Source organism: Sorex fumeus, unplaced genomic scaffold (assembly GCF_029834395.1).
Source record: "Sorex fumeus unplaced genomic scaffold, SorFum_2.1 ptg000063l, whole genome shotgun sequence".
Taxonomy (NCBI): Eukaryota; Metazoa; Chordata; class Mammalia; order Eulipotyphla; family Soricidae; genus Sorex; species Sorex fumeus.
In genome coordinates this window covers 26,651,584-26,677,001 of record NW_026606120.1, presented here as the reverse complement: position 1 = coordinate 26,677,001, position 25,418 = coordinate 26,651,584, and the positions used below count along the sequence as shown (strand labels likewise).

Here is a 25,418-nt window from a genome sequence, read left to right as displayed (position 1 = left end):
TCTTAATGTTTTAGAGGTGTGTTTTGTGTCCAAGCATGTGATCTATCTTGGAAACTGTTTCATGTTCATTGGAGAAGAATGTATATTCAGCTTTTGGGGGATGAAGGGCCCTAAATATCTACTGACTCCCTCTATCCCACTTCATCCTTTAAATCCAGTATTTCCTTGCTGGGTTTTAACCTCATTAATCTATCAAGGGGTGACAGGGCAGTACTGGTCTATAACTAATAATGTGTTGCTTCCAATGTCTTTCCTCAAGTCTATTAGTAGTTGTTTTAAGTATTTTGCTGGTCCCTCATTGGGCACATACACATTCAGGAGTGTAATTTCTTCCTGATATATGCATGCCTTGATTATTAATAAATGACATTCATTGTCTCTTGTAACCTTTTTCAGCCTAAAATGCATGTTGCAGGATACTAGTATGATCAACCTGGCTTTTTTGAGGAAGTTGTTTGTTTGAAGAACTACTTTCCAGGCTTTCACTTTGAGTACGTGTTTGCTTGAACTATTCAAATGTGTTTCTTGTAGACAGCAGAATTTTAGATTCAATTATTTAATCCATTTTGCCACCTGTGTCTTATAACCGGTACATTTACATCATTGATTATTGTGATGGGGTTTTGTGCCATCTTTCTTTTAGAGGAATTTTATGCTTATGGAGTTTGTCTTGCCTTACAGTTGTTACCCCTTGAGTTTTTCTTTTAAGATTGATTTTCAGCCTATGAAGTTCCTGAGCTATTGTTTATCCGTGATTTTCTCTATCATTCTTTCAAATCTGAATAAGAATCTTAGTGAAGCCTTCATTTTGTTAAGTTTTTGAACTATATCGCACCACTGTCCTCAGGATTACAGGGTTTCATTCAATAGTTTCGCTGTAAATCTAAGGAATTACATGCTGTAAATCTTTGCATGTAATTCCTTTCTTTGATCTTGCTTCTTTCAGTATTGTATTTCTTTTTTTTTCTTTGTGTACACATTTAGTTTTATTGTAACAAAGCAACTTGTACACTTTTTAACGTTTAAAATTGAGCATCTTTTCTTTCCAGTGAAACAAAAAAAAGAAATTTAAAAATAAAACAGGAACAAAATTACAATAGAGAATGTCAATTCCAAATAAGATCCTACAGGTTCTGCTGATTCTCCCATAGAGTGGCAGGGCTCAAGTCATCATTAGGAGAGAATTTTATTTTAAAAGTGTCACCTTAAACTGCAAGGATGTCCGTTAAACATCACAATTAAACATGCCAAAGGAGAAGCCATGTTGTCAAAATGCCCACTTAACCCACCCAAACATCTCAAACCCACCCTTTTGCTGACCTTCTATAACCCCATTTTTTTAAAGATTTTTTTTCTTTTTTTAAACAAGAGAAAGTAGACAGATACATGTTGGTAAACGCTAACTGTCCATATTCACATAGAGACACAGTGTCATCTCTGAGCCCAATATACAGAGAAAGGAGAAAAAAAGCTAGAATTCTATGCACTACTACACAGGGGCCTGGCCCTCCAGCTTCAGCAGAGCTAAGGGTGCAGAAGGTCTTTCTTTTTTCCCCCGCAGCGCACGGTGGTGTAGATTCCATCAAGTCTGTGTTGAGACGAGAAGTGATAAAATTTAATTTGGAACAGAAACCAGTAGTCTTTCCCCACTGAATTCTGTTCAAGGTATTTCCCCGAATTAGGTAGAGAACCATGGTGTAAAGGAGAGAAAAAGAGAACTCAAAAAACAGGGCGACAGACTGAGCACAGGGAGTGGGGACGGGGAGGGGCGGGGCAGGGCTAGGGGAGGGGGAGAGAAAAGAAAAAAGACTGCATCTTGCTCCCAGGGACTGGAGAAAATTAAAAAAGATTGGAATCCGTCAGTGTTCCGTTAGTCATCTTCTCCTTCATCCTCCTCTCCTTCCTCTCCCTCGTCGTCATCTTCATCTTCTTCACCTTCATCTTCATCCCCTTCTTCATCAATATCTTCCAATCCTTCTTCCTCTTCATCATCGTCGTCATCTTCTTCTCCTTCCCCTTCTTCATCATCCATGTCAGGAACCAAGTAGCCAAATGTCGTCTTTGATGACCTCGCCGAGCTCATCTGCACCAGCATCCGAATGGTCAGTGAACCAAGTGAAGAAGCTCTCGGGTTCCTCATGCTGTCTCTTCCTGCTGGCTTTATTCTGTGTTTGACTTGCGCGTTTCGTCAAATCCTTTCCAGATTTCCATTTGATTTCAGTGGCCTTTGAAGATGGATCACCACTCTCATTCAGATGAAATTCTTTGGAGAGAACTTTATTTTCAAAGTAAGGGTTTTCATCAAAATAAAAATCTATTCTGTAACCCGATTTAATATCTTCAAATTCTGTCACTTCAACTCTTGTCAAATAATGCAGCGCCTCTTCATCCTCCTCCCCAAGCAGCGCAGACACTTGTGGATGGTTGACAAATGTTGTTACCCAAAAGTTGGGGATTTTGGCGATCAATTCCGACCTCTTCTGAAAAAATGGTTGGCGGAGTTTGTTATACTTCTGTTCTACTTTCAAAATCTCCTCACTGGCTTGCTCATTAAGTCTGTCTATTTCATTTTGTACTTCATCAATATGTTCAATCGCTTCCTGCTGCTCTTTTTCTGAGGTCTCGTTGGCCCCGTCGTGGTTGGAGTTGAGCTCCTTTTTACTGACTTTGGCCGCCGGCGCCGACGTGGTGCTGCTCCCGCGGGGGGCGGGCGGGGAGGCGCGAAGGGCAGGCGACGGGCGGGGGGTGGGGGGGGCGGCGGCGGCGGCGGCTTCCCCTCTCGCCACACGCGCGGCTCCTCGCTCGCTCCGGCCGCCTCCTCCCGGGCTCGCTCGCTCGCTCGCTCGCTCGCTCCCCGGCGGCTGGCGCGCGCGGCCCTTGCGGCCTGGCGACGAGGGCGGGGCTGGCGCGGCGCGGCGGCCGGGCCGGGCCCGGCCGGTGCGACGGCGGCGGCGGCGGCGAGCGGGCGGGCGGGCTTCACTCACGCTCGTGCTCCAGCTCGCTGCTCGCTCTCCGAGCCGCCTCCTCCTCCTCCGCCGCCTCCTCCGCCTCCTCCTCCTCCTCCTCCTCCACCTCCACCTCTTCTCTCAGTATTGTATTTCTATCTATGGTATTTGTCATTCTGATTACAATATGCCTTGGGGTCTTTTCTATTAGGACCTATTTTAGATGGTACTCTGTGGTCTTCTTGGATCAGGATGTCTGCATTCTCCAGCACTGGGAATGATGTCTTTACCTACTAATATCTCCTTGGGGTTGCCTCCCTGTCCCCCATGGTACTCTAATGATTCTTTTGTTCCTCTTCAATTCATCCCAGAGTTCTCTGATCTAGATTGGAGTTATTTTGTGGATTTTCTCTATCTTTTGATGTTCCTTAGAGGTTTTCTGCATCTCATCCTCAAGTTAGTGATTCTATCTCCAGCCGTTGTTACTCTCCTGCTAAGGGCACCCATTGAGTTTTTATTTCATCTACCAAATTTTTAATTAATGGATTTCTGTTTGCAATTTTCTTATTACTAGTCTAATTTCCTTCTGTATTTTATTGGCTGCCCATTCCACTGTATCTTTGAGCTCATTAAGCATTCTCACTAGTTTGTTTCTGAATTTTCTTCAGAGAGATTACCTATGTGAGTTTCAGGGCTCCTCTATTCATCCACTCCTCATTGTGTTTTTCTGCGCTGTTTACCTATGATGCCCACTGTACTCTGGAGGTTGATTCTTTCTAGCACGCTATTAGCCTAATCCCCCTCACTGCCTGGGAAGGAGCTGGCGGAGTTTGGGGATGGTGGTATCTTCTTTCCCTGAATGAGATAGGGTGGGGGAAATTAACTGGCGGTCACAGGAGCAGTCACTCACCCCAACCTGTGGGAGGAGCAAGGCAACAGGGCAATAGAGTCTGTGTCCCAAACTGCATCCAGCTTTTGGGCCCCCAGGAAACAACACTTAGGTTTAGAGAGGAGAGCCTGGCAAGCTACCAAGAGTATCTCGCCCCTGCGGCAGAGCCTGGCAAGCCACCTCTGATGTATTCGATATGCCAAACACAGTAACAACCAAATCTCCAATGGAGACCTTACTGGGCCCACTGGAGCAAATCAATGAACAATGGGAGGGCCTTTACTTTACTTTCCTTTTTAGGTTGAAGAGATTGCCCAATCATCTCCCAGATAGATAAGCTATGAGATACCAGTGTAGATGAATATTTGTACATCTTTACTAGCAGTGCAGGCATCCCTCCCTTTCACATATTTTTTTCTTTAAAAAATTTATTAGTGTTTGGGGCTGGAGCAATAGCACAGCGGGGAGGGCATTTGCCTTGCACGCAGCCAACCCAGGCTCGATTCCCAGCATCCCATATGGTCCCCTGAGCACTGCCAGGGGTGGTTCCTGAGTGCAGAAGCAGGAGTATCCCCTGTGCATCGCAGGGTGTGACCCAAAAAGCAACAACAAAAAAATTATTAGTGAAGTTTATACCAGCTTGAATCAGCTTAAATCAGCTTAATCAGTGGCTGAATGAATAGCAATAATCCTACATTGAAAAAAATAATAAATTTTAATTTTTTAAAGTAATTCTACTCCTTAAATTTCTAGGAAAATGTTTTTAATTAAGTAGTTTATCAATGGAAGGCACTTTGCCTATATAAACTTTGTATTTTCTCTTACAGGGAAATTCCTACCTACAAAGTAAGCAGTGCTTCTGGGTTCAATTCTCTAAAAACTTTAAATATAACCTTCACTTTCACTTACAGCTAAAGTTCTGAGTAACAACAGAGTAAGGATTAACAGCACATATGGTTACTTAATAGAATAAAGTGAAATATTTTTATTTTTTATATTCTAATGTTTTCCCTGTTCATTTTTTATAAGCTGGTGCTTGTTATGATCACTTGTGGGTTTTATTCCAAAGGAATTTTGTTTCTCCCTCCCCCCTTTTTAATGAATCACTGTGAGATACACAATTACAAAACTGTTCATGATTGGGTTTCAGTCATACACACCCATTCCTTCACCAGTGTACATTTCCCACCAGCAATGTCTCAGTTTCCCTTCCATCACCTCCCCTAAATGATTATATTTCTTATTTAATTTTTATTTTCCAGTTCCCCACATAGTAAAACAAACTAATGTAAAAATTCTAAACTCCAGAGGATGAAAAAATAACATAATGTATTTTTGTATTTATTATTAGTGAAAAGTGTGGGAAAGTAAAATTGGCTCAGATGAATTTCATGTGTGCTTTCAGTGTAAAGAAAAGTGAATCAGAGCCAGAGAGACAGTACAGGGGTTAAGGTACTTGCCTTACATGTGACAGACTTGGTTAGACCCGCTGCTCTGAATGTATACTGCTGAGCGCTTCTGGGCGTGAACCCTAAGTACAGTCAGGAATAATGTTTGAGCACTACTGGATATGGCCCAAAGGAAAATGAACCAATAATCTAGTTGAACTATTTATTTCTTAACAAGCTATTTATTTATGTGTATAGTAGAGTAGCTATTTCCCTACTTAACTGCCCTAGGAGGTCAGCTAGAAACTCAAATGCTGAACAGTATGGTAGCTATAAACTGCTAAGGCTCTAAGTAAAAAAAAAATACCTATATTTAGGAAAATTTCAATACTGCCTTTTTAAAAGTTGCAAAGCAAAAACTTTATGTTGGAATAGTGTGTGCTTGAAACCCTTTTATTAAGCATTTTGTAATTTAGAGCCTAAATAAAAATAGAAACAAGAGGGAGGTAAGAAAAATACGACATTGTTAATGAGAGTTTTCTTTGCCTTGGTGGTAATATAGTTTATTTATGCATTGTCCGTAGTAAAAATAATTTTGTATATAATAAATAAAAATGTGATTTGCATGACACAAAAAGCTGCATGTAAACATAATGAAAGAAGGCAAGATTATGAAATTGAGATTATGGCTCCTGACATGCCCTGTGATCAGACGTGCTGTGCCCTCATGCTTGGGCTCATGTTTCCTCAGAATGTGGCTAAGCAGGGGCAAGCTGTGACCCCAGACGGCATTTCCTGACAGAAGCACAGGAAGGGGATCAAGATAAGCCTTAGCAGATTGTAGAACAACGCCTCTGGAATAGTAAAGAATATGGGGGATTGACGATGTAGGACTTCTTAGAAACAGCTTCAACTAGCAAATGCTCTTGCTAGTCATTACTGAAAGAAACAAAAACATTTGGGGGCTGGAGAGATAGCACAGTGGATAAGATACTTGCCTTGCATGCAGGCCTACCCAGGTTCTATCCTTGGCATCCCATATGGTCCCCCAAGCCCCATCAGGTGTGATCCCTGAGTGCAGAGACAGAGGTAACCCCCGAGCACTGCTGGATGTGGACCCAAAAAGCAAAGAAACAAACAAATAAATAAAAACATTTAAATATGAAAAAGGAAAAAACAAAATTAGTAAAGTCACAGATTACATTTCTTTCAGCTAAATTACCTTGGGAAAAATCATCCGGTAGTACTTATTTTTTTTTTACCTATTTCATTAGATAGATAAACACAGTATATGGGGATATGGCCCCAAAATTTATGCTTTGTTTGTCTTTGCTCTTTTCTATGTTGAGAAATGTATAAAATGCCACACATGCCTCTTCCAGGAAATATTTCATGGCAGTATTGATGGCATCCCTGACTGCTATAAAACTTACTCCCTTTTGGCTAAACTGTGTGTGGTATCAAAGAATCCCTGTCAAAGCAGTTCTAATTGTAAAGAACATTGAAGGTATTGCATTTCTGGAATTTAAGTTATACTATAAAGCTATAAAAAACATACATTTGTGTGTGCATAACTGGAGTCAAGATGCACCCTCAAATCAGTAGAATAGAAATGAGATCCAAGAGATAAGTCCTCAGATCTATGTACAGCTAATGTATAATAAAAAAATTCGCCTATGTGGTCTCCCAAACTCTACCAGGAGTGATCCCTAAGTGCAGAGCCAGAATAAGCACTGAGCACCACCAGCTATAGTGCCAGATCAAAATTTACTAATAATAAACTTTGCAGTATACAGTGTTCTAACACCACACCTCCCACTTGTGTCATTGTCCCTCCACCAGTGTCTAAAGGACCCTTCCCACCATCTTGGCAAACTTAGTTCTCTAGAACTACTCCCAGGTTCTGTTACGTTGGCCGTTATTCACTTTAGCCTTTTGTTATTCTCTTTTATGTTTCTTTATAATCCACACATGAGAAAAATGATTCTCTATCTGTCCCTTTCCTTCTGATTGACTTCAATCAGCATGACACCCTCTAGTTCCATCCAGCTAACAGAGAATCGCAGGACTTCATCCTATCTAGTATTCCGTTGTGCATATGTACCAGTTCCTTTTCTCCTCCCCCAATTGATTTAAACACTGGTTTACAAAGTTGTTTATGATGCGTTTGTTATAGGCATTCAATATTCCAACCCCAATTCCACAATCACTGTGACATTCCCTCCACCATTGTCTCCATTTTCCTAACCATTCCTCAAAGCCTGCCCCTACAGCAGGTCCACAATATTTTATTTTATATTGCTTGCCACCACTAAATGGCTAATAAAATTATTAAAAAATGCTTCATTAAAATAAAATTTTTAAAAATTTCAAAAAAAATCTGGCTATAGCACACACTAGGGGAAAAGGCAGCTCAGACAGAGAAGGGAGCACCAAATAAAGGGTGTTGGGAGGATCCTCTCAGGATGGGAGAAGCATGCTGAAAGTAGACTATAGACCAAACATGATTGCCACTCAATGCCTCTTTTGCAAACCACAACACCCAAAAGGAGAGAGAGAACAGAGGGGAATGCCCTGCCACAGAGAGAGGGTGGGATGGGGGGGGGGGGGGAAGGAAAGTGGGAGAGATACTGGGATCAGTGGTGTTGAAGAATGGGCACTGGTGGAGGGATGGGTACTCGAACATTGTATAATTGACACCCAAGAACAAAAATTTTTAAGTCTACAACTGTACCTCATGGTGTTTCACTAATAAAAATTTAAAAATAAATAAATAAATAAATAATCTGGCTATACTCAGTAGAGCAAGGAATGCCCCTTCATTCATCCTGAGCAAACTGGATAGGTATATACAAAAGAAACCTTTTTTGCATAAAATATGCAAAAACTAATTAAGAATGGATTACTGACATCAAGATTAACCTGAATCCATAGAACATGTTGAGAAGAACATATGCAGGCAGAGCTATCTAGGATATGGATTTCAGAGGTGCCTTCAGTTATTTGCTTCCATTAGCAAAGATAACAAAAATAAGAAAATTGCACTATACTAATTAAAATTTTTTTACATACCAAAAGAAACGGGATAAAAGTAAAGACACCCTTCTAAATGGAAGAAATGTTCACACACTATATATTAAATGAGGGGCTAATACTCAAGACACAGAAGTACTCATAAAGCTCAACAATAACAAAAGTTTAATGATACCATCAAAAGTGGGAGAGGAGGTGAAAAAACACTTCCTTCAAAGAGGACATTTGGATGGCCAGGCATATGAAAAAGTGTTCATCATCACTTTTATTCAGGTAAATGTAAATCAGAATGTCAAAGAAATACTACCTCACACCAATGAGAATGGCGTTATCAAAAGACGGGAAGCAACCAGTAGTAAAAGGAACCCTCATCGACTAGTCATCTGGTAGCTTCTATATAAAGTAGTCTGGAAATCCAAAAATATAAAACTAGAGTGTCCATATAACCAGAGATTCCTTCTCTGTGCATTTACCACACACGAATATTAGCTTGAAGAGACACGTGCACATCTATGTTCATTGTATCACTTAGAGAAATAACCTGAACCTGAAAACAACTAGAATTTCCAGTGACAGATGAGTGGATGAAGAATTTCTATTATGCACAATGATATAGTATGCAATTATAAGAAAAGATAAACTATCTGCATTGAAAACCATAAGGCCCAAAAGAAGAGGGGGAGGGAGAGAGAGAGAGAGAGAGAGAGAGAGAGAGAGAGAGAGAGAGAGAGGTGTTTGCCTTAGTGGCAGACAGTGGGAGAGGGGTCGGGTGCAGGAGGGAAACTGGGATCATTGGTGGTTAAAAAAGCACACTGGTGAAGGAACAGGTATTGAAACATTATATGACCGAAATCCAATCACGAACAACTTTGTAAATATGTATATCACTATGAATCAATTAAAAAAAAAGAAAGGGGAAAAGAAAAAAAAGAAAAGATGAACTGATGCAGTTTGCCGAAACACACATAGAACTGGAAGGTATGATGCTAATAAAAGAAGTCAGAAGAAAGGGCTAAAGAGAGAGCTCAGTGGCCCAGAGGACATGCTTTGCATACATGAGGACTGAGTTTGGTCCCCAGGCACCACCAGGAGTGAACCTTTAGCGAGGAGATAGGAGTAGACCATGAGCACTGCCAGGAGTGGACCAAGAACCAAAAATAAATCAGTCAGAGGACAAACACCAACTGATATCACTCATCTGTGGTATATATAGAGAGAAAACAAAGAAATGGTATCAAGTGAAGACAAACCCAAGGCTATGAATTACAAACCTGAAATTATCAAGTAAGAAGGGAGTGAATATGGGAGGATGAAAGGCAGACAAGAATAGCATAAGAGCATGGGTAACTTAAGGAATGGGGAGGAATGGTAACTCATCAAATAAATCAACACTATTATAAACATGTTGCCTAAACTTCAACAAGAGTTATTATTATTAATGGTTCTAACAATAACTGACCCCAATTTTGAGGGCAGACAAAATTTTGCAAAGTTTTGGAAACATTCCAACACCTCTTGAAACAAGGTCATAACTTCTTAATGCTACAAAGAAGCCCAGAGGTCTTTGAGTTGTGCCAGATCACATCCCTGAAAAAAAACCGTTAGTTGGTCTCTGCTGGAACAGGCCTGGGGTACTTCCACCTGGAATGGACAAAGGCTGCTCTTGTCCTGACACGTCCACTCCACGCTGCAGGAGACAAGAGGCACAAGTTCAGCCAGCAGGGTATGGCGGCAACGGGGAGGGTGGAGAAGGGTGGGCAGCAACGAGAACCTGCAGCCCAGAGCCCCTGCCCTGTCCCCACCTGTCCAGGGTCCCTCCACTGCCCCCACATTTCCCTGACACCTTCACTCCGAGGGCTTTTTCCTACTTGATGTACTATTCAATCCCCTCTTAGATCTCTCCCAGGAAGCTAGCAGTCATGGGGTTAAACCACAGGCCCTGGTAAGCAGAAGAACGCGAGAAGGGAAGGGGAGACACATTACCTTTGTGGACGTGCACTGAGGCTCCAGGTCCTACCAATTCATTCAGGTCAACTGGAAATGGGAGGATGGGGTCAAGTGATGAGGAGAAGAGGCGAGCGCTCTCGCAGGATGTTACCACCATGTCCATCTATGGGAAACCCTGGGAATTGGGTCAAGCTTAGAGTCATCTGAACCCTGCCAAGAGTTATCTCTGAGTCTAGTACCAGGACTAAGACCTGAGCACATTTTGATTTGCAACCCCTTGAGCTAAGACCATCCCCAAACCTCAGTATGTGCACTTACAAGAACATTTGATTAAGTGTCTTTTTTGTTAAGGGTCTGGATTAAAGGAACTGTACGTGAATGTGCTACTATTGCTAACATGACATTGTAGGTAAGGGCATTGGTGTCAATGTGTGCTTTGGCTAAGAGAGGCTTTGCTATGGGACTTATATCTGGAACCATAGATATTAACAGTCATTTTTCAAAATGTCTTATTGCTAAAAGCACTGATACTGAGTGGAAACTGGATAAGTAATATTTTTGGTACAGATATTTTAAAAAATGTGACTCATGTGTGCCACTTATTGCTGTTAACGTTTCAGCTAGGCAAAACATATTTATAGAGCTTTTATTTAATTTTTAAAATTTTTTTATTAGTGAAACACCATGAGATACAGTTAAAGACTTACAAATTTTTGTGCTTGGGTTTCAGTTATACAATGATCAAGTACCCATCCCTCCACCAGCGCCCATGCTTCATCATCATGGGTCCCAGCATCCCTCCCATCCCTATTCCCCCCATCCCAACCTGTCTCTGTCTCAGGGAATTCCCTTTTGTTCTCTCTCTCTCCTTTTGGGTCCTGAGGTTTGCAAGAGAGGCGTAGAGGGGCAATCATGTTTGGTCTATAGTCTATTTTCAGCATGCTTCTCCCACCCTGGGAGGATCCTCCCAACACCCTTTATTTGGTGCTCTCTTCTCTATCTGAGCTTCATTTTCTCCTAGCACATGTGGTTGGCCTCCAAGTCACAGAGCAAAATTCCTGGTACTAATCTTGGCCACGCCTGGGTGTTAGTTTCCCATTTTGCTGCTTTATGTTCCACAGATAAATGTAGTCTTTCTGTGTCTATCCCACTCTTTCTGACTCATTTCGCTTAACATGATAGTTTCCATGTAGTAGTTCCACTTCTATGTGAATTTCATGACTTCATCTTTTCTAACATCTACATAATACTCCATTGGCTATAGACCTTTTAATCACGACTTATTCCCTAAAACTAAATGATATGTGAGTAGATGCTAAGAGTATGTATTTGACAAATACATTTAAAAAATGTATTTGACATTTTTTACGTGATAGAGCATGGTTTGTATTATAGTCTTTAGAAGTTCTTTTTTTCATACAAAAACAGCTGCAATATTGACATTCAATTTTGGATGTCAAAAGTCAAATTTAATTACACATCCACATTAGATCTGTAACCAAATTGTAACATTTTTGTTCCACACATTCTTTTATCTGAAATATTTTGGAATTTGTAGATTTTTTTCCATCAATGCTCTTGAATTTTCAAGACACTCCTTTGAATGGGAAGTTTGAGGTGGGAGAAGAATGACTTTAGGGGACTGCAGAGAGAGAGTACAGTGAATTGGGCTCTTGTCTGGCCCATGTTGGACCTAAATTCAATCCCCAACACTCCATGTGGTCCCTGAGATCCATCAGGACTGATCCCTAATCCCTGAGAAGATAGTCAAGAGAAAAGCCCAAGAATCAGTGGATGTGATCCAACACCCTGTACCCAAGAAAAGGGCAGGTTTTTTGGATTAAGAAAGAGCCTAAAGATCCCCTCAAACATTCACTGCCCATAACCAGACTTCAGTTCTAAGAAGGTGACCTTAAGTCCCCAATAAGATGAACACATGAAGTATTGTGCATCTCACATCAATCTATATATCCAAGTCCTTTTCATTGAGGAAAATATTCATTTTGTCATATAGACTAACAGAGAGATGTTAATACTTGCCAAACATCAGAAACAGAAAAGATAGTAGTATGTACACTCCAGTATGTACCTTATTCCCAATCATGGTTTGGAAAACTGGAATGATCAAGGCAGCATCATGTAGGATTGCTAAGACAAAATAGCAAATAAGAAAACAATAAAGGCCTGAAAGCCATACTTTGCACTTACGGACATACCGCTTTTGTTGTCTTGGTTTGGTTTTTCAGTCGATCCCTGCAGAGTTCAGAGTTATTCAGGGCTCTGAACAAAGGATCCACTGGGAAGCTATTTGAGAACAAGTCGGGGGACTGGGGATCAAAAATTGGCCAGGGACAGGGCGAAACAAGCAGTCCAATTCCTTACTAGCCCTTCAGGCACCTGTTAAACTACCATGCAAAATTTAACTTCCCCTGGGAGATGCCTGCCACAATCCCTTCATGGTATAACTGAAGCTGTCCACAATGTCTCCACAGTTTGAGGCCAGTTCTGAGTCAGGGCGGATGCCTGTGATTTGTCCGTATGAGCCTGGATTTGTTCAGTGTTACAGCTCCTAGTTAATAGCTCAAATTTTTCGGATGGCCATGGAAGACAGGAAAGAAAAGGCGTTCCTTGGACAACCCCTCTTACCCACACACACACTCACACACAGAGACACACACACAAACACATGCATCACTGCAACAACCTGTAGCCTCGAACACTCCCTTATAAAGTGTCTGGGTTTATAAATATTCTCTCTCCTTACCCTCGCTTGTTTCTCCCATCAGATTGCAACCACCAATCTGGCCACCTCCTCTCAATTAGAGCTTAAGCACTAACTGAAACTCCCAACGGCCACAACTGTCACTCCTTCCTTGCAGTGCCCTCTTTACTCTGCCATTTGATTGCTTCCTGGGATTGGCCAATGTGATGCTTGTGAGGAGCTAACTAATGATGGGCTCTATCTAGCCCCTCCCATCTCATCTCATTGGACCCACCCTTTATATATCCTCTAACCTGCTCCCTGCTTCATGATTTCATGATTTCACACCATATATATATAGTTACTTACAATCTCTACATGATGCTGCTTTGACGATTCACTATTTCCATATTACATATATATATAATATATACATATATATCATATTCTGCCTAGCAAGAATTTAGTAGCAAAGAGTCGGGTAAAAAAAATATGTATTGCAAGTTATCCATCAGAAATTCAACATTGTAAATATCAATATCATCAAATATCCAGTGTATTTCAGGCCAAAGTGCTAATGAGAATGCAAAACTACTTTCATAATTCTGCTTGGTTTGACTGGAATGCAGAAAAAGGAACTTGAAAATCTCTAGACCCAGAAAATGAGCACCGTAGTTAGTTCAGATCTCACAATATATTATCACAGCTTATCCTTCAAAAGTCATATTCAAATTTAACAAGTAGCGAGTTCAGTGAATATTCTCAATCACCTTAAATGAATGGAGGGAAAAATGGCATTAAATATGACAGAAATTTTACAGCATGCTATCTGAGGTATGATTAAATCCATGAAATTTTTTAATGCACTTAAACCGAGCTATTCTACTCCTGCCCCATTTTTTAATATGTGTTGGCAATTAAGCCTTACTAATGATGGTAACCAAATCAACTTACCATTAATGATTGAAGATTGCTATAATTCTAATAACTCTATAGTTTCAAACATTGACCAAATAATTAGTGCAGACGTTTTGCTACTGTTTCTGTCAACTTTGGTACAAAGCAGTACTTGCGTGAATGAAGAGACTAATTCTTTTCCTACCCATTATACATTTCCAACTTTTAAACATGAGCTCTCTGGTTCTTCAAATAGCTACATGTGAATACCAATTCAAATTTTATGGGTTGATTATTGTAGCACTGCAGCACTGTCCTCCAGTTGTTCATCGATTTGCTCGAGCAGGCACCAGTAATGTCTCCATTGTGAGACTTGTTGTTACTGTTTTTGGCATAGCAAATCCACCACGGGGAGCTTGACAGACTCTGCCGTGCCGGCAGGATACACTCGGTGGATTTCTGGGCCCTCTGAGAAGGACGGAGGAATCGAACCCGGGTGGCCCAATGCAAGGCAAATGCCCTACCCGCTGTGCAAACCTTCCAGCCCAGTGTTGATTATTACTGTTATTTATTTATAGAAACCTTACCTTTATTATACTTGATGCTCACTATGTTCAATTATCTTCATTTTTTATTAATTTATTAATTTATTTTTTTAATAGTGAGACATCATGAGGTACAGTTGCAGACTTACACATTTTCGCTCTTGGGTTTCAATTATACAATGATCAAACACCCATCCCTCCACCAGTGCGCATTTCCCACCACCATGGATCCCAGTATCCCTCCCCCAACCCCCAGCCCCCATCTCAGCCTGCCTCTGTGGCAGGGCATTTCCCTCTCCCTCCTTTTGAGTGCTGTGGTTTGCAAAAGAGGCATTGAGTGGCAAACATGTTTGGTCGATAGTCTACTTTCAGCATGCTTCTCCTATCCTGGGAGGATCCTCCCACCACCCTTTATTTGGTGTTGCCTTCTCTTTCTGAGCTCCCTTTTCCCCTAACATTTGTGGTTGGCCTCCAGGTCATTGAGTAAAATTCTTGGTACTGATCTCTTCCATTCTTGGGTGTTAGTTTCCTATTTTGTTACTTTATGTTCCCCAGATGAATGCAATCTTTCTATGTCTATCCCTTTCTTCCTGAGTCATTTCGCTTAACATGATACTTTCCATGTAGTACCACTTGTTATGTAAATTTCATGACTTAGTCTTTTCTGACAGCTACATAGTACACCATTGTGTAAATGTTCCAAGTTTTTATACTTGAACATTTCCGTCACTGAACTCTTTTTTTTTTCATTTTTTATAATTTTATTGGACTGGAGCGATAGCACAGCGGTAGGGCGTTCGCCTTACATGCGGCCAACATGGCCGACCCGAGTTCGATTCCTCCGCCCCTCTCGGAGAGCCCGGCAAGCTACCGAGAGTATTCGATATGCCAGACACAGTAACAACAAAGTCTCCAATGGAGACGTTACTGGACCCGCTCGAGCAAATCGACGATCAACGGGAGGGCCTTTACCTTTTTTATAATTTTATTTATTGAATCACCATGAGAGCAGTTACAAAGCTTTCGGGTCTAAGTCTCGGTCATACAATTAAACATCCATACCTTCACCAGTGCCCATTCTCCACCCCCAACAACCCCAGTATACCCCCATCCACACCTTCCCCCTACCTGTGGGGCAGATGATTTCCATATTACTCTCTCTCCCTATTTTGATCACACATTCAATATTTTGACACCAGACCCATCATTATTATTTAAGATTTTACCCCAACATTCAGATCTGCTGAAAAGGCAACAGTAGACAATTTGTTTTCTATTTGCTGGTTACGAATAACATGATGTCACGTGGCTGCAGTAGTGGCCATGTGATTTTGAAATTCTGAAATTTTTTTTATTTGTTTATTTTATTTTGCTCGAGCGGGCCCAGTAACGTCTCCATTGGAGACTTTGTTGTTACTGTGTCTGGCATATCGAATACGTCACGGGAGCTTGCCAGGCTCTTCAAGAGGGGCTGAGGAATCGAACTCGGGTCGGCCATGTTGGCCGCTTGTAAGGCAAACGCCCTACCGCTGTGCTATCGCTCCAGCCCTGAGGTATGATTAAATCCATGAAATTTTTTAATGCACTTAGACAGAACCATTCTACTCCTGCCCCATTTTTAACATATGTTGGCAATTAAGCCTTACTAATGATGGTAACCGAATCAAGTTACCATTAATGATTGAAGATTGCTATAATTCTAATAACTCTGTAGTTTCAAACATTGACCAAATAATTAGTGCAGACGTTTTGCTGCTGTTTCTGTCAACTTTGGTACAAAGCAGTACTTGCGTGAATGAAGAGACTAATTCTTTTCCTACCCATTATACATTTCAAACTTTTAAATATGAGCTCTCTGGTTCTTCAAATAGCTACATGTGAATACCAATTCAAATTTTATGGGTTGATTATTGTAGCACTGCAGCACTGTCCTCCAGTTGTTCATTGATTTGCTCGAGCGGGCACCAGTAATGTCTCCATTGTGAGACTTGTTGCTAATGTTTTTGGCATAGCAAATCTACCATGGGGAGCTTGACAGACTCTGCCCTGCTGGCAGGATATGCTCGGTGGATTTCTGGGCCCTCTGAGAAGGACGGAGGAATCGAACCCGGGTGGCCCAATGCAAGGCAAATGCCCTACCCGCTGTGCAAACCTTCCAGCCCAGTGTTGATTATTACTGTTATTTATTTATAGAAACCTTACCTTTACTATACTTGATGCTCACTATGTTCAAGTATCTTCATTTTTTTATTAATTTATTAATTTATTTTTTTAATAGTGAGACATCATGAGGTACAGTTGCAGACTTACCAATTTTCGCTCTTGGGTTTCAATTATACAATGATCAAACACCCATCCCTCCACCAGTGCGCATTTCCCACCACCACGGATCCCAGTATCCCTCCCCCCCCAAGCCCCCATCCCAGCCTGCCTCTGTGGCAGGGCATTTCCCTCTCTCTCCTTTTGAGTGCTGTGGTTTGCAAAAGAGGCATTGAGTGGCAATCATGTTTGGTCGATAGTCTACTTTCAACATGCTTCTCCGATCCTGGGAGGATCCTCCCACCACCCTTTATTTGGAGTTCCCTTCTCTTTCTGAGCTCCCTTTTCCCCTAACATGTGTGGTTAGCCTCCAGGTCATTGAGTAAAATTCTTGGTACTAATCTCTGCCATTCTTGGGTATTAGTTTCCTATTTTGTTACTTTATGTTCCCCAGATGAATGCAATCTTTCTATGTCTATCCCTTTCTTTCTGAGTCATTTCGCTTAACATGATGCTTTCCATGTAGTACCACTTGTATGTAAATTTCATGACTTCGTCTTTTCTAACAGCTACATAGTACTCCATTGTGTAAATGTTCCAAGTTTTTATACTTGAACATTTCCGTCATTGAACTCTTTTTATTTCCATTTTTTATAATTTTATTTATTGAATCACCATGAGAGCAGTTACAAAGCTTTTGGGTCTAAGTCTTGGTCATACAATGAAACACCCATATCTTCACCAGTGCCCATTCTCCACCCCCAACAACCCCAGTATACCCCCATCCACACCCTCCCCCTACCTATGGGGCAGATGATTTCCATATTACTCTCTCTATCTACTTTGATCACACATTCAATATTTTGACACCAGACCCATCATTATTATTTAAGAATTTTACCCCAACACTCAGATCTGCTGAAAAGGCAACAGTAGACAATTTGTTTTCTATATGCTGGTTATGAATAACATGATGTCATGTGGTTGCAGTAGTGGCCATGTGATTTTGAAATTCTGAAATTTTTTTAATTTGTTTATTTTATTTTTTTTTATTAGTGAAGCACCATGGGGTACAGTTGTAGATTTACAAATCTTTGTGCTTGGGTTTAGGTCTTACAATGATCAAATACCCATCCCTCCACCAGTGCCCATTTTCCACCACCATGGATAATATCCCCCCCATGCCAACCCCCCCCTCACCCTGCCTCTGTGGCAGGGCATTCCCTTTTGTTCTCTCTCTCCTTTCAGGTGTTGTGGTCTGCAAAAGAGGCATTGAGTGGCAAACATGTTCAGTCCATAGTCTACTTTCAACATGCATCTCCCCTCCTGGGAGGATCCTCCAAACACCCTTTATTTGGTGCTCCCTTCTCTATCTGAACTGCCCTTTCCCCTAGAATACCTGGCTGGCCTCTAAGCTATGGAGTAATCCTCCTGGGGTTGATCTCAGTTATTCTTGGGTATTAATCTCATATTTTGTTACTTTATATCCCCCAGATGAATGCAATCTTTCTATGTCTATCCCTCTCTTTCTGACTCATTTTGCTTAGCATGATACTTTTCATATTGTACCACTTGTATGTAAATTTCATGACTTCATCTTGTCTAAGAGCTACATAGTACTCCATTGTGTAAATGTACAAAGGTTTCTTTAACCAGTCGTCTGTTCTTGGGCACTCAGGTTTCTTCCAGTTTCTGGCCATTGTAAAGAGTGCTGCAATGAACAAACAAGTGCAGATGTCTCTTCGATTACACGTTTTTACCTCTCTGGGATATATTCCCAGGAGTGGTATTGCTGGGTCAAATGGGAGCTCAATTTCTAATTTTTTGAGAATCGTCCATACTGTTTTCCAAAAGGGCTGAACTAGTCGGCATTCCCACCAGGGAAATAATAATTAAGGAAATTATTATAATAATAATTAAGGAAATTATTTTGCTACCTGTGTGATGGGTTAAATGGGTTAAAATGTCCCTGGAGACCTTTATAGTCATTCACAGTGACTGAGTACAGGGGCTGCATCAGGTGTGGACCATGCTCACATATGCTTCACCTTAAGAGAAATTCAAGTTGAAAATCATGAAGGACTAGAGAAAACCCATGAGGATGAGGTGTCCTTCTGTATTAGACAGTACGATACATCCTCGCCCTGGGGAGCCTTCAGTACACAGTACCTGAACTTGGGTGGAAGAGGTCCCAGCTGAACATGCTCCTCAGGACTCCTGTTGGATACCATGCTCTCCCAGTTGTAGTCACCAGCACGTTTGCTCATAAATGCCTTAAACAAAACATCTCATCTTCCAGGAGCTGTTCTTTAACAGGCATAGAACCCACCCCCCAAAAAACTGTGGTATAATGATGCAGTTTTGTGGAATTGGGCGAGTGAACTCTGTCTAGGACTCGTCAGTGCGACACCAGGGCTTTGTCACATAGACAGAGATGTGTCCTGGATGACAGCCAGCGCTCACCCTCTGAACTCTCAGAAACAGAGTTCAGTCAGCAAACTTCCAGCAGACTCTGTCAGAAGCCTGCGGTCATCCTTCTCATAAGCAACACATATGGATCCCCAGCATCACGTATGGTCCCCCAAGCTCCATCAGGCATGATCCCTGAGTGCCAAACAGGAATAAACTTTGAGCACCACTGGGTGTGGTCAAAAAGCCAAAGAAAACACATACCTTTTATATCTTTGATAATTCTCAGTTTAATCTAGTTCATCTGTTTATGCATTGATAAAGAGACTCCAGAAAGTCAAACAAGCACTTTTGCATGTGGTGTAACTCAAGATAGTTAAAACTTCTTATTGAAAACTTGTACTGTCAAAATTAATTTCCTCAGACCTAATCTGCGTTTCAGACAAAGTGAATAATAGCACTGTGCTGTCCCATCTTGTTGTTCACTTACAATATTTGATCAGTCTCCTCATTCTTGAACAACAAAGTTTCCTTGTTTGAACTCAGGATTTTCTCTTACTGATATTTTTTGAAGTCCATCCAGTTAGAAATATTTCTGGATCATTGGATCACTGGATCATTGATATTGATTTTTTTGGCACATGTCTCATGGATGTGGCCTGTGGCAGATACTAGTGAATGCAGTTAATGTGCTACAGCTGATTCTTATGAAGACAATGTTTATGAGAAACAGCCTCTTTCCTGACGCCCCATTCACTCTCAATGGAAGGACCATCTCCGAATGCAACAGCTATGTGTACCTAGGTCGAGAAGTCAACATCACAAATGACCTGGCACCCGAGCTGCACAGGAGGAAGAGAGAGGCTTGGATCGCCTTCAAGAGCATTGAAGAAATAGCTAAGAGGACGAAGAACCTCTGGCTCCAGGAACTTCTCTTTGATTCCAATGTTCTTCCTGCATTAACATATGCTTGAGAGACCTGGGTCTTACGCAAACAGGATGAGAACACATCCGGGTCTCCCAAAGAGGAATTGAAAGAGCTATGCGTGGTATATCATGTTTCACTCAAATGAGAGAAAGAATCTGGAGTTCCAACCTCTGTCGAAGATCAAGAATCAGGGACGCTGTTTCGTTTGCCAAGGTGTCAAAAATCAGATGGGCAAGTCATGTAATGCGATTTAAAGATGACCGCTGGACTAGAGCTGTTACCGACTGGATTCCATGGGATGTCAAAAGACCGCGTGGCCACCCACCCAACAGATGGTCAGACTTCTACATCAAGATCATGAACGATCGGCTTGAGGCTCTTCCTATTCCTAGAGCGAACAGACACCATTGAGCTATACTAGCACGTGACAGGGACCAATGGAGACATTACTGGCGCCTGCTGCAGCAAATCGACGATTAACGGGAAGTTAAGTGATCAAGTGATCAATATCTTTATCAACAATGTTTTTTCAGAGATACACTTAACATTGATCTTAGAGAAAAGTCACTGATAGAGCCCTCTTAATAATCTCGTCTTTCCTAAAAACCTTAACGAAAATGACATAAACAAATGGAACAATTTAATACATTCATTAATTATATATCTTTATCACACTAATCTTTAGCTAGTAATCCACTCCGTACTAGACCTTTGAGCAACAAGACACTGAACAAAAATGATCCTTAGAAATCATGATTCTGGACACAACTGTCATAGCCAAGATGCCCTTAGCTGTAGCATTCATTGACAGAGATACTCTTAGCAAAAATTTCATATTATAGTAATAGCACACTTTCTCAATACTCGATGAATCAGAATTTTTAACAAAAATGACACTTAGGGCAATTTTCTTGCAAATCATTATTTTCTTCCTTTGAGGAGAGGGATGTGGGAAGGGGAACAGCATACAGGACTGTGCTCAGGGCTAGCTGCTGGCTCTGCACTCAGGAACCCCTCCTGACTGGGCTCAGGGGTCTTCTTGGGGACCCAGGAATGTAACTCAGGTCAGCTTCCAGCAGGGCCAGTGCCTTAGTCACTCTAACTTTTCCCTAACCCTTGCACTTTTTACAAATCTATCTAAAACTTTTCTTAATAGAATTGTGCTTAGCAAACATATCCTGAACCACATGTTCCCCAACAACACCTAATGAAAATAGTGATCAGAGCAGCAGTATAACTGACAACAATACTTTGTAACTTTTGAAGCTCCTGTGGTGTACAAGACTCTGCATGCTGTTGCAGACTTTGGATCCTCTTAGCTTGGAGTCCAAAATATTGGTAGAATTTTTATATTGTAGCGATAACACAATGGTAGGGCATTACTCTTATGCAAGGCCGAATGACCTAACTAATCGGGTTCAATTACTCCGCCACTCTGGGGAGTCCAGCAAGCTACCGAGAGTATCTTGCCTCACAGCAAAGGCTGGCAAGCTATCGATGTACTCGATATGAAAACACAGTTATCAACAAGTCTTAGGATGGAGATTTTGCAGGGTCTGCTTGAGCAAAGAGATGAACAACGGGAGGACAATGACAGTGACAGTGATTGTATTGTAGAACTAGTTTATTTTGTATGTCCTACCATCTGTAGATCTTATAGTTTTGACTTGGACAGCATTCTCCATTTTTTAGTTCTAAAATCCTTTGATTATTCCCATGATTTTTGTTCATTAATATAATATCGTGTAATAATCAATATCTTGTACAAAAACTGTCATGTGCTGTGCTAGTGTTGTCCAATGGCGTCTGTTCTTTCTAGGAACACAAAGAGCCTCAAAAAGATCGTTCAGGGTCTTGACCAAGAAGTCTTACCATCTCACAGGTGGGCGGTGATGCGATTTTTTGACGTCCCATGAAATCCAGTAAGTAATGGCTCTAGTCCAGTGGTCATCTTTAAATCCCATTACGTGTCCAGCCCTTCTGATTTTCGACAACTTGGCAAACGAGACAGCATCCCTGATTCTTGACTGTCGACGGAGGTCAGGACTCCGGATTCTTTCTCTCATCTGAGTGAAGCGTGATACTCCAAACATAGTTATTTCATTTCGTCTTTGGGAGACCCAAAAAGCATTCTCATCCTGTTTTCATAGGGGCCAGGTCTCTGAGCCCTATATTTCTTCTGGAACCTTTTCCAGATCCAAATAGCAAAATTTCGGGTTGCTAACGGTAACTCAGTGGTATAATGGCCTACTGAGAAAACTTGTGTCTTCCAGGATAATTGTTCTGTATATTTTTATACTTTATATCACAGATGTTTTTGTTCAAGAACTGTATTAGAAGAAACACATTCCTCTTAAGTTACCAATGTTATAAGAATTAAAAGTTTGCAGTTACAGAAATGTTCGTGTATAAAGATTATCATAGTTATCAACCACTCTAATAAAAGGAAGTTTTCTTTAAAGAAATAACAATGACAATCCACCCATAAAATTTGGAGTGACATTCGTATATAGCTATCTGAGTCAGCAGAGAGCTCAGATTAAAGGTTGCATATACATAATTCGAAGGAAAAGGATTAATCTCTTCCATTCATGCAAACACTACTTTGGACCAAAGTAGACAGAAACACCAGCAAAGAGTCTGCACTAATAATTTGGTCAATGTTTGAAATGACAGAGTTCTTAGGATCATAGCAATTTTCGCTGATTGTTGGTAACTTGATTAGTTTAGCATCATTAATAAGATTTAATTTCAAACGTATGTTAAAATTGGGGCAGTAGTAGAATGGCTCTGTTGAAGGGCCATCGAAAGTTTCATGGAATTACTCCTACCTCAGAACGCATGGTGTGGAATTTATGTGAAATAGAATGCCAATTTTATCTCCATTCTTTAAGGAGACTGAGATTATTCACAAAATGTGCTTCAGGCTGAATTTGAAAATGAACTTTGAGTGGTATGGTCAGACAAGATACTCTGAGATCTGAACTTCAAATGGCGCTTATTCTCTGGGTCAAAACGATTCAAGTTCTGTCTTATGCATTTCCAGTCAAACCATGCAGTAGGATGGAGGTAGTATTGCATTCTCATGACAACATTGGCTTGAATTACACTGGTTGTTTGACGATATTGACATTTACAATGTTGGGCTTCTGATAGATTACTTGTAATATGAACGTATTATTCCAATAACTCTTGCTAATACATTCCAATAAGGAGGAATATTTATATTTATATGCATGTATATATCACTTTATCACTTGATATCCCGTTACTCATCGATTTGCTCAAGCGGGCTCCAGTAAAGTCTCCATTCATCCCTGTTGCGTGCTTGTGTAGCCCAATGGCATCTGCTCGTTCTAAGAACACGAAGAACCTCAAACCAATCATTCAGGATCTTTTTTTTTTTCTTAAAAAAATGTGACAGTGACAGTGACAGGATTTTTTTTCTTAAAAAAAAATGACAGTGACAGGATTTTATGGAGGTTTTTGTGTCTCTTCCTCAGGGATATCGGCTTTAATTCTTGATCTTTGTGCTATCTCGGTCTGCTTTTGTTATCAGGCTTCTATTTCCTTCCTAGAAACTGTTTGGAAGTGTTACTGGTTCTTGATCATAATGAACCCAAGTTTAACACTGGAGGTCACATTTGAATGTTTCAGTGGACCATTCAATTCTTGGAATCAAATCCAATTTGCAGCATGCAAAACCCGAGCTCAGGCCATTAGACTATTTCTCTGGCCCCTTACATTTCCCAATTTTTATTTTAAAACATAAATATTAGGCTAGAAACTGTTAATTTCATAGAAAAACATGTGGGAATGTGAACGTTTTTGGCGAGTGAATACTGTTTCCACAGGCTGGTCCACAGTGGCTGATGACTAAGTGCCCTGGGAATGGAGGAAGTGGGCGGGGCCTCTGGCTAGTTGGCAGACAGTTTCTTTCTCTTTCCTCCCCATTGTGTTTGATCTCTCTTCCTCAGCCACAATTTTTGTCAAACTTTTGGTCCTAGTCCTGGCTATCATAGTTCCATTATCCTTGTCTCCTCCCAACCTCAAAGTCCTCTAACATTTTCTTCCTCGTCTTGTCGTAGTCTCATAGTCCTCTACTTCCAGTCTTCATCCTCCTCTAGAACTCCTTCTAGTTCCCAAAGTTCCAAATTTCCAAAGTCTCCAAAGTCTTAGTTCTCATCCTCTTAGTCGTTCACTTTCTAGTTCCCACTTACCCCTTACAGCATAGCTATACAGAAATCATGAAGTGTGGGCAGACGCAAAGGTGGGGTTAAAACTTATGTTAACAACAAAGAGATGTAAAGTCATTTCTCCCAGACATTAACTCAAGGAAAAAACCTCATCTGGAGTTTCAGCACCCAGATGCCTAGGACATCCGCTCAAGGACGGGATTACATCCAGGGTGTGTTGTTCTCTCTTTTCCTCAGCTAGTAATCCATTTACGCAATCATAGTAAATTTACTTCTTACTACTATTTATATCTTACTACTATATATATCTTACTACTATTCTTACTACTATTTCTGATCGTTTTCTGTAAACAGATAAGAGATATACTAAGATTAAATGTAGGCTCTTCCTGAGGATATCTCGCTATCTATACTAGACCACAGTCCTCAGGCCAGGTTAGTTTTTCGAAACTCCATCAGGGTCCTTATTCAGTTACTTCTTTTGGGTCATGGCATATTTTGTTCTATGACCTCCCTCTTACCTTATAATTATGGTGCTTTGCTTGTCTTCTTTCGATGCCAGGGTATCTTACAGCTTGCCTTGGGTCCATCCAGTCCCTTCTTCGGCCCCTGCATTTGGCGTGCTAGGAATGAAGGGCAACTGAAGCTTAAGACAAGTAAATACAGATGCCCAGTAGTAAACAATATTATTTTTCTTATCTTAATTGTTTGATTTTTGGGAAACACACAACAATACTCAGGGGTAACTCCTGGGTCTGCACTCGGAGATTACTTCTGGCAGTGCATGGGTGACTATACCCGTTGAAGGGTATCAATCCTGGGTTGGCCATGTGCTAGGCAAATGTCCTAACTGCTGTCCTATTGTTTCAGCCCATGATTTTTATTTTGGCCTCAGTTAACTTCCAAATTACAAAGCATAGCACGAACTGTCTTCCCGTGTCTATACCGAATGCACATTGCTAAATAAACTACACAAATGACAGAGTAAAGGAGAGTAAAGCAAAATAGGATTATCAGTGCTTTCTGGAATCTGATGTGCCTCAGGGGCACTGTTGTGGGTGTGGCTCAATGAACCTTAAGCTCCCTGCTGTAGGAGGAAGGAGAACCCAATATTATCCAATGAGAAACCACCTAAAGGACCATAGAATACATGTTTAACATATGTATGGGGAGTGTCACTCAATTCAATAGACTAAATTGTCTTGATTGATTGCATTGCCTGGATTTCATGGTTCATAATCACAAAATGGGTGAACATAAATCAAGCTTGACACGTGGACA

At 41.0% G+C, this 25,418-nt stretch overlaps 1 protein-coding gene across 1 annotated transcript in view; it reads right to left on the bottom strand.

The window, feature by feature from the left end:
- Window positions 1–1,724: 1,724 nt before the first annotated feature.
- LOC130034971 (protein SET-like) overlaps window positions 1,725–25,418 on the bottom strand; it is an 85,920-nt gene continuing 62,226 nt past the window's right edge. Inside the window, 4 exon segments of the mRNA XM_056126468.1 lie at window positions 1,725–2,048; window positions 2,050–2,884; window positions 10,239–10,365; window positions 12,292–12,350. Of these exon segments, the coding sequence (XP_055982443.1) occupies window positions 1,871–2,048; window positions 2,050–2,884; window positions 10,239–10,365; window positions 12,292–12,350 (1,199 nt within the window). The 3' untranslated portion in view covers window positions 1,725–1,870.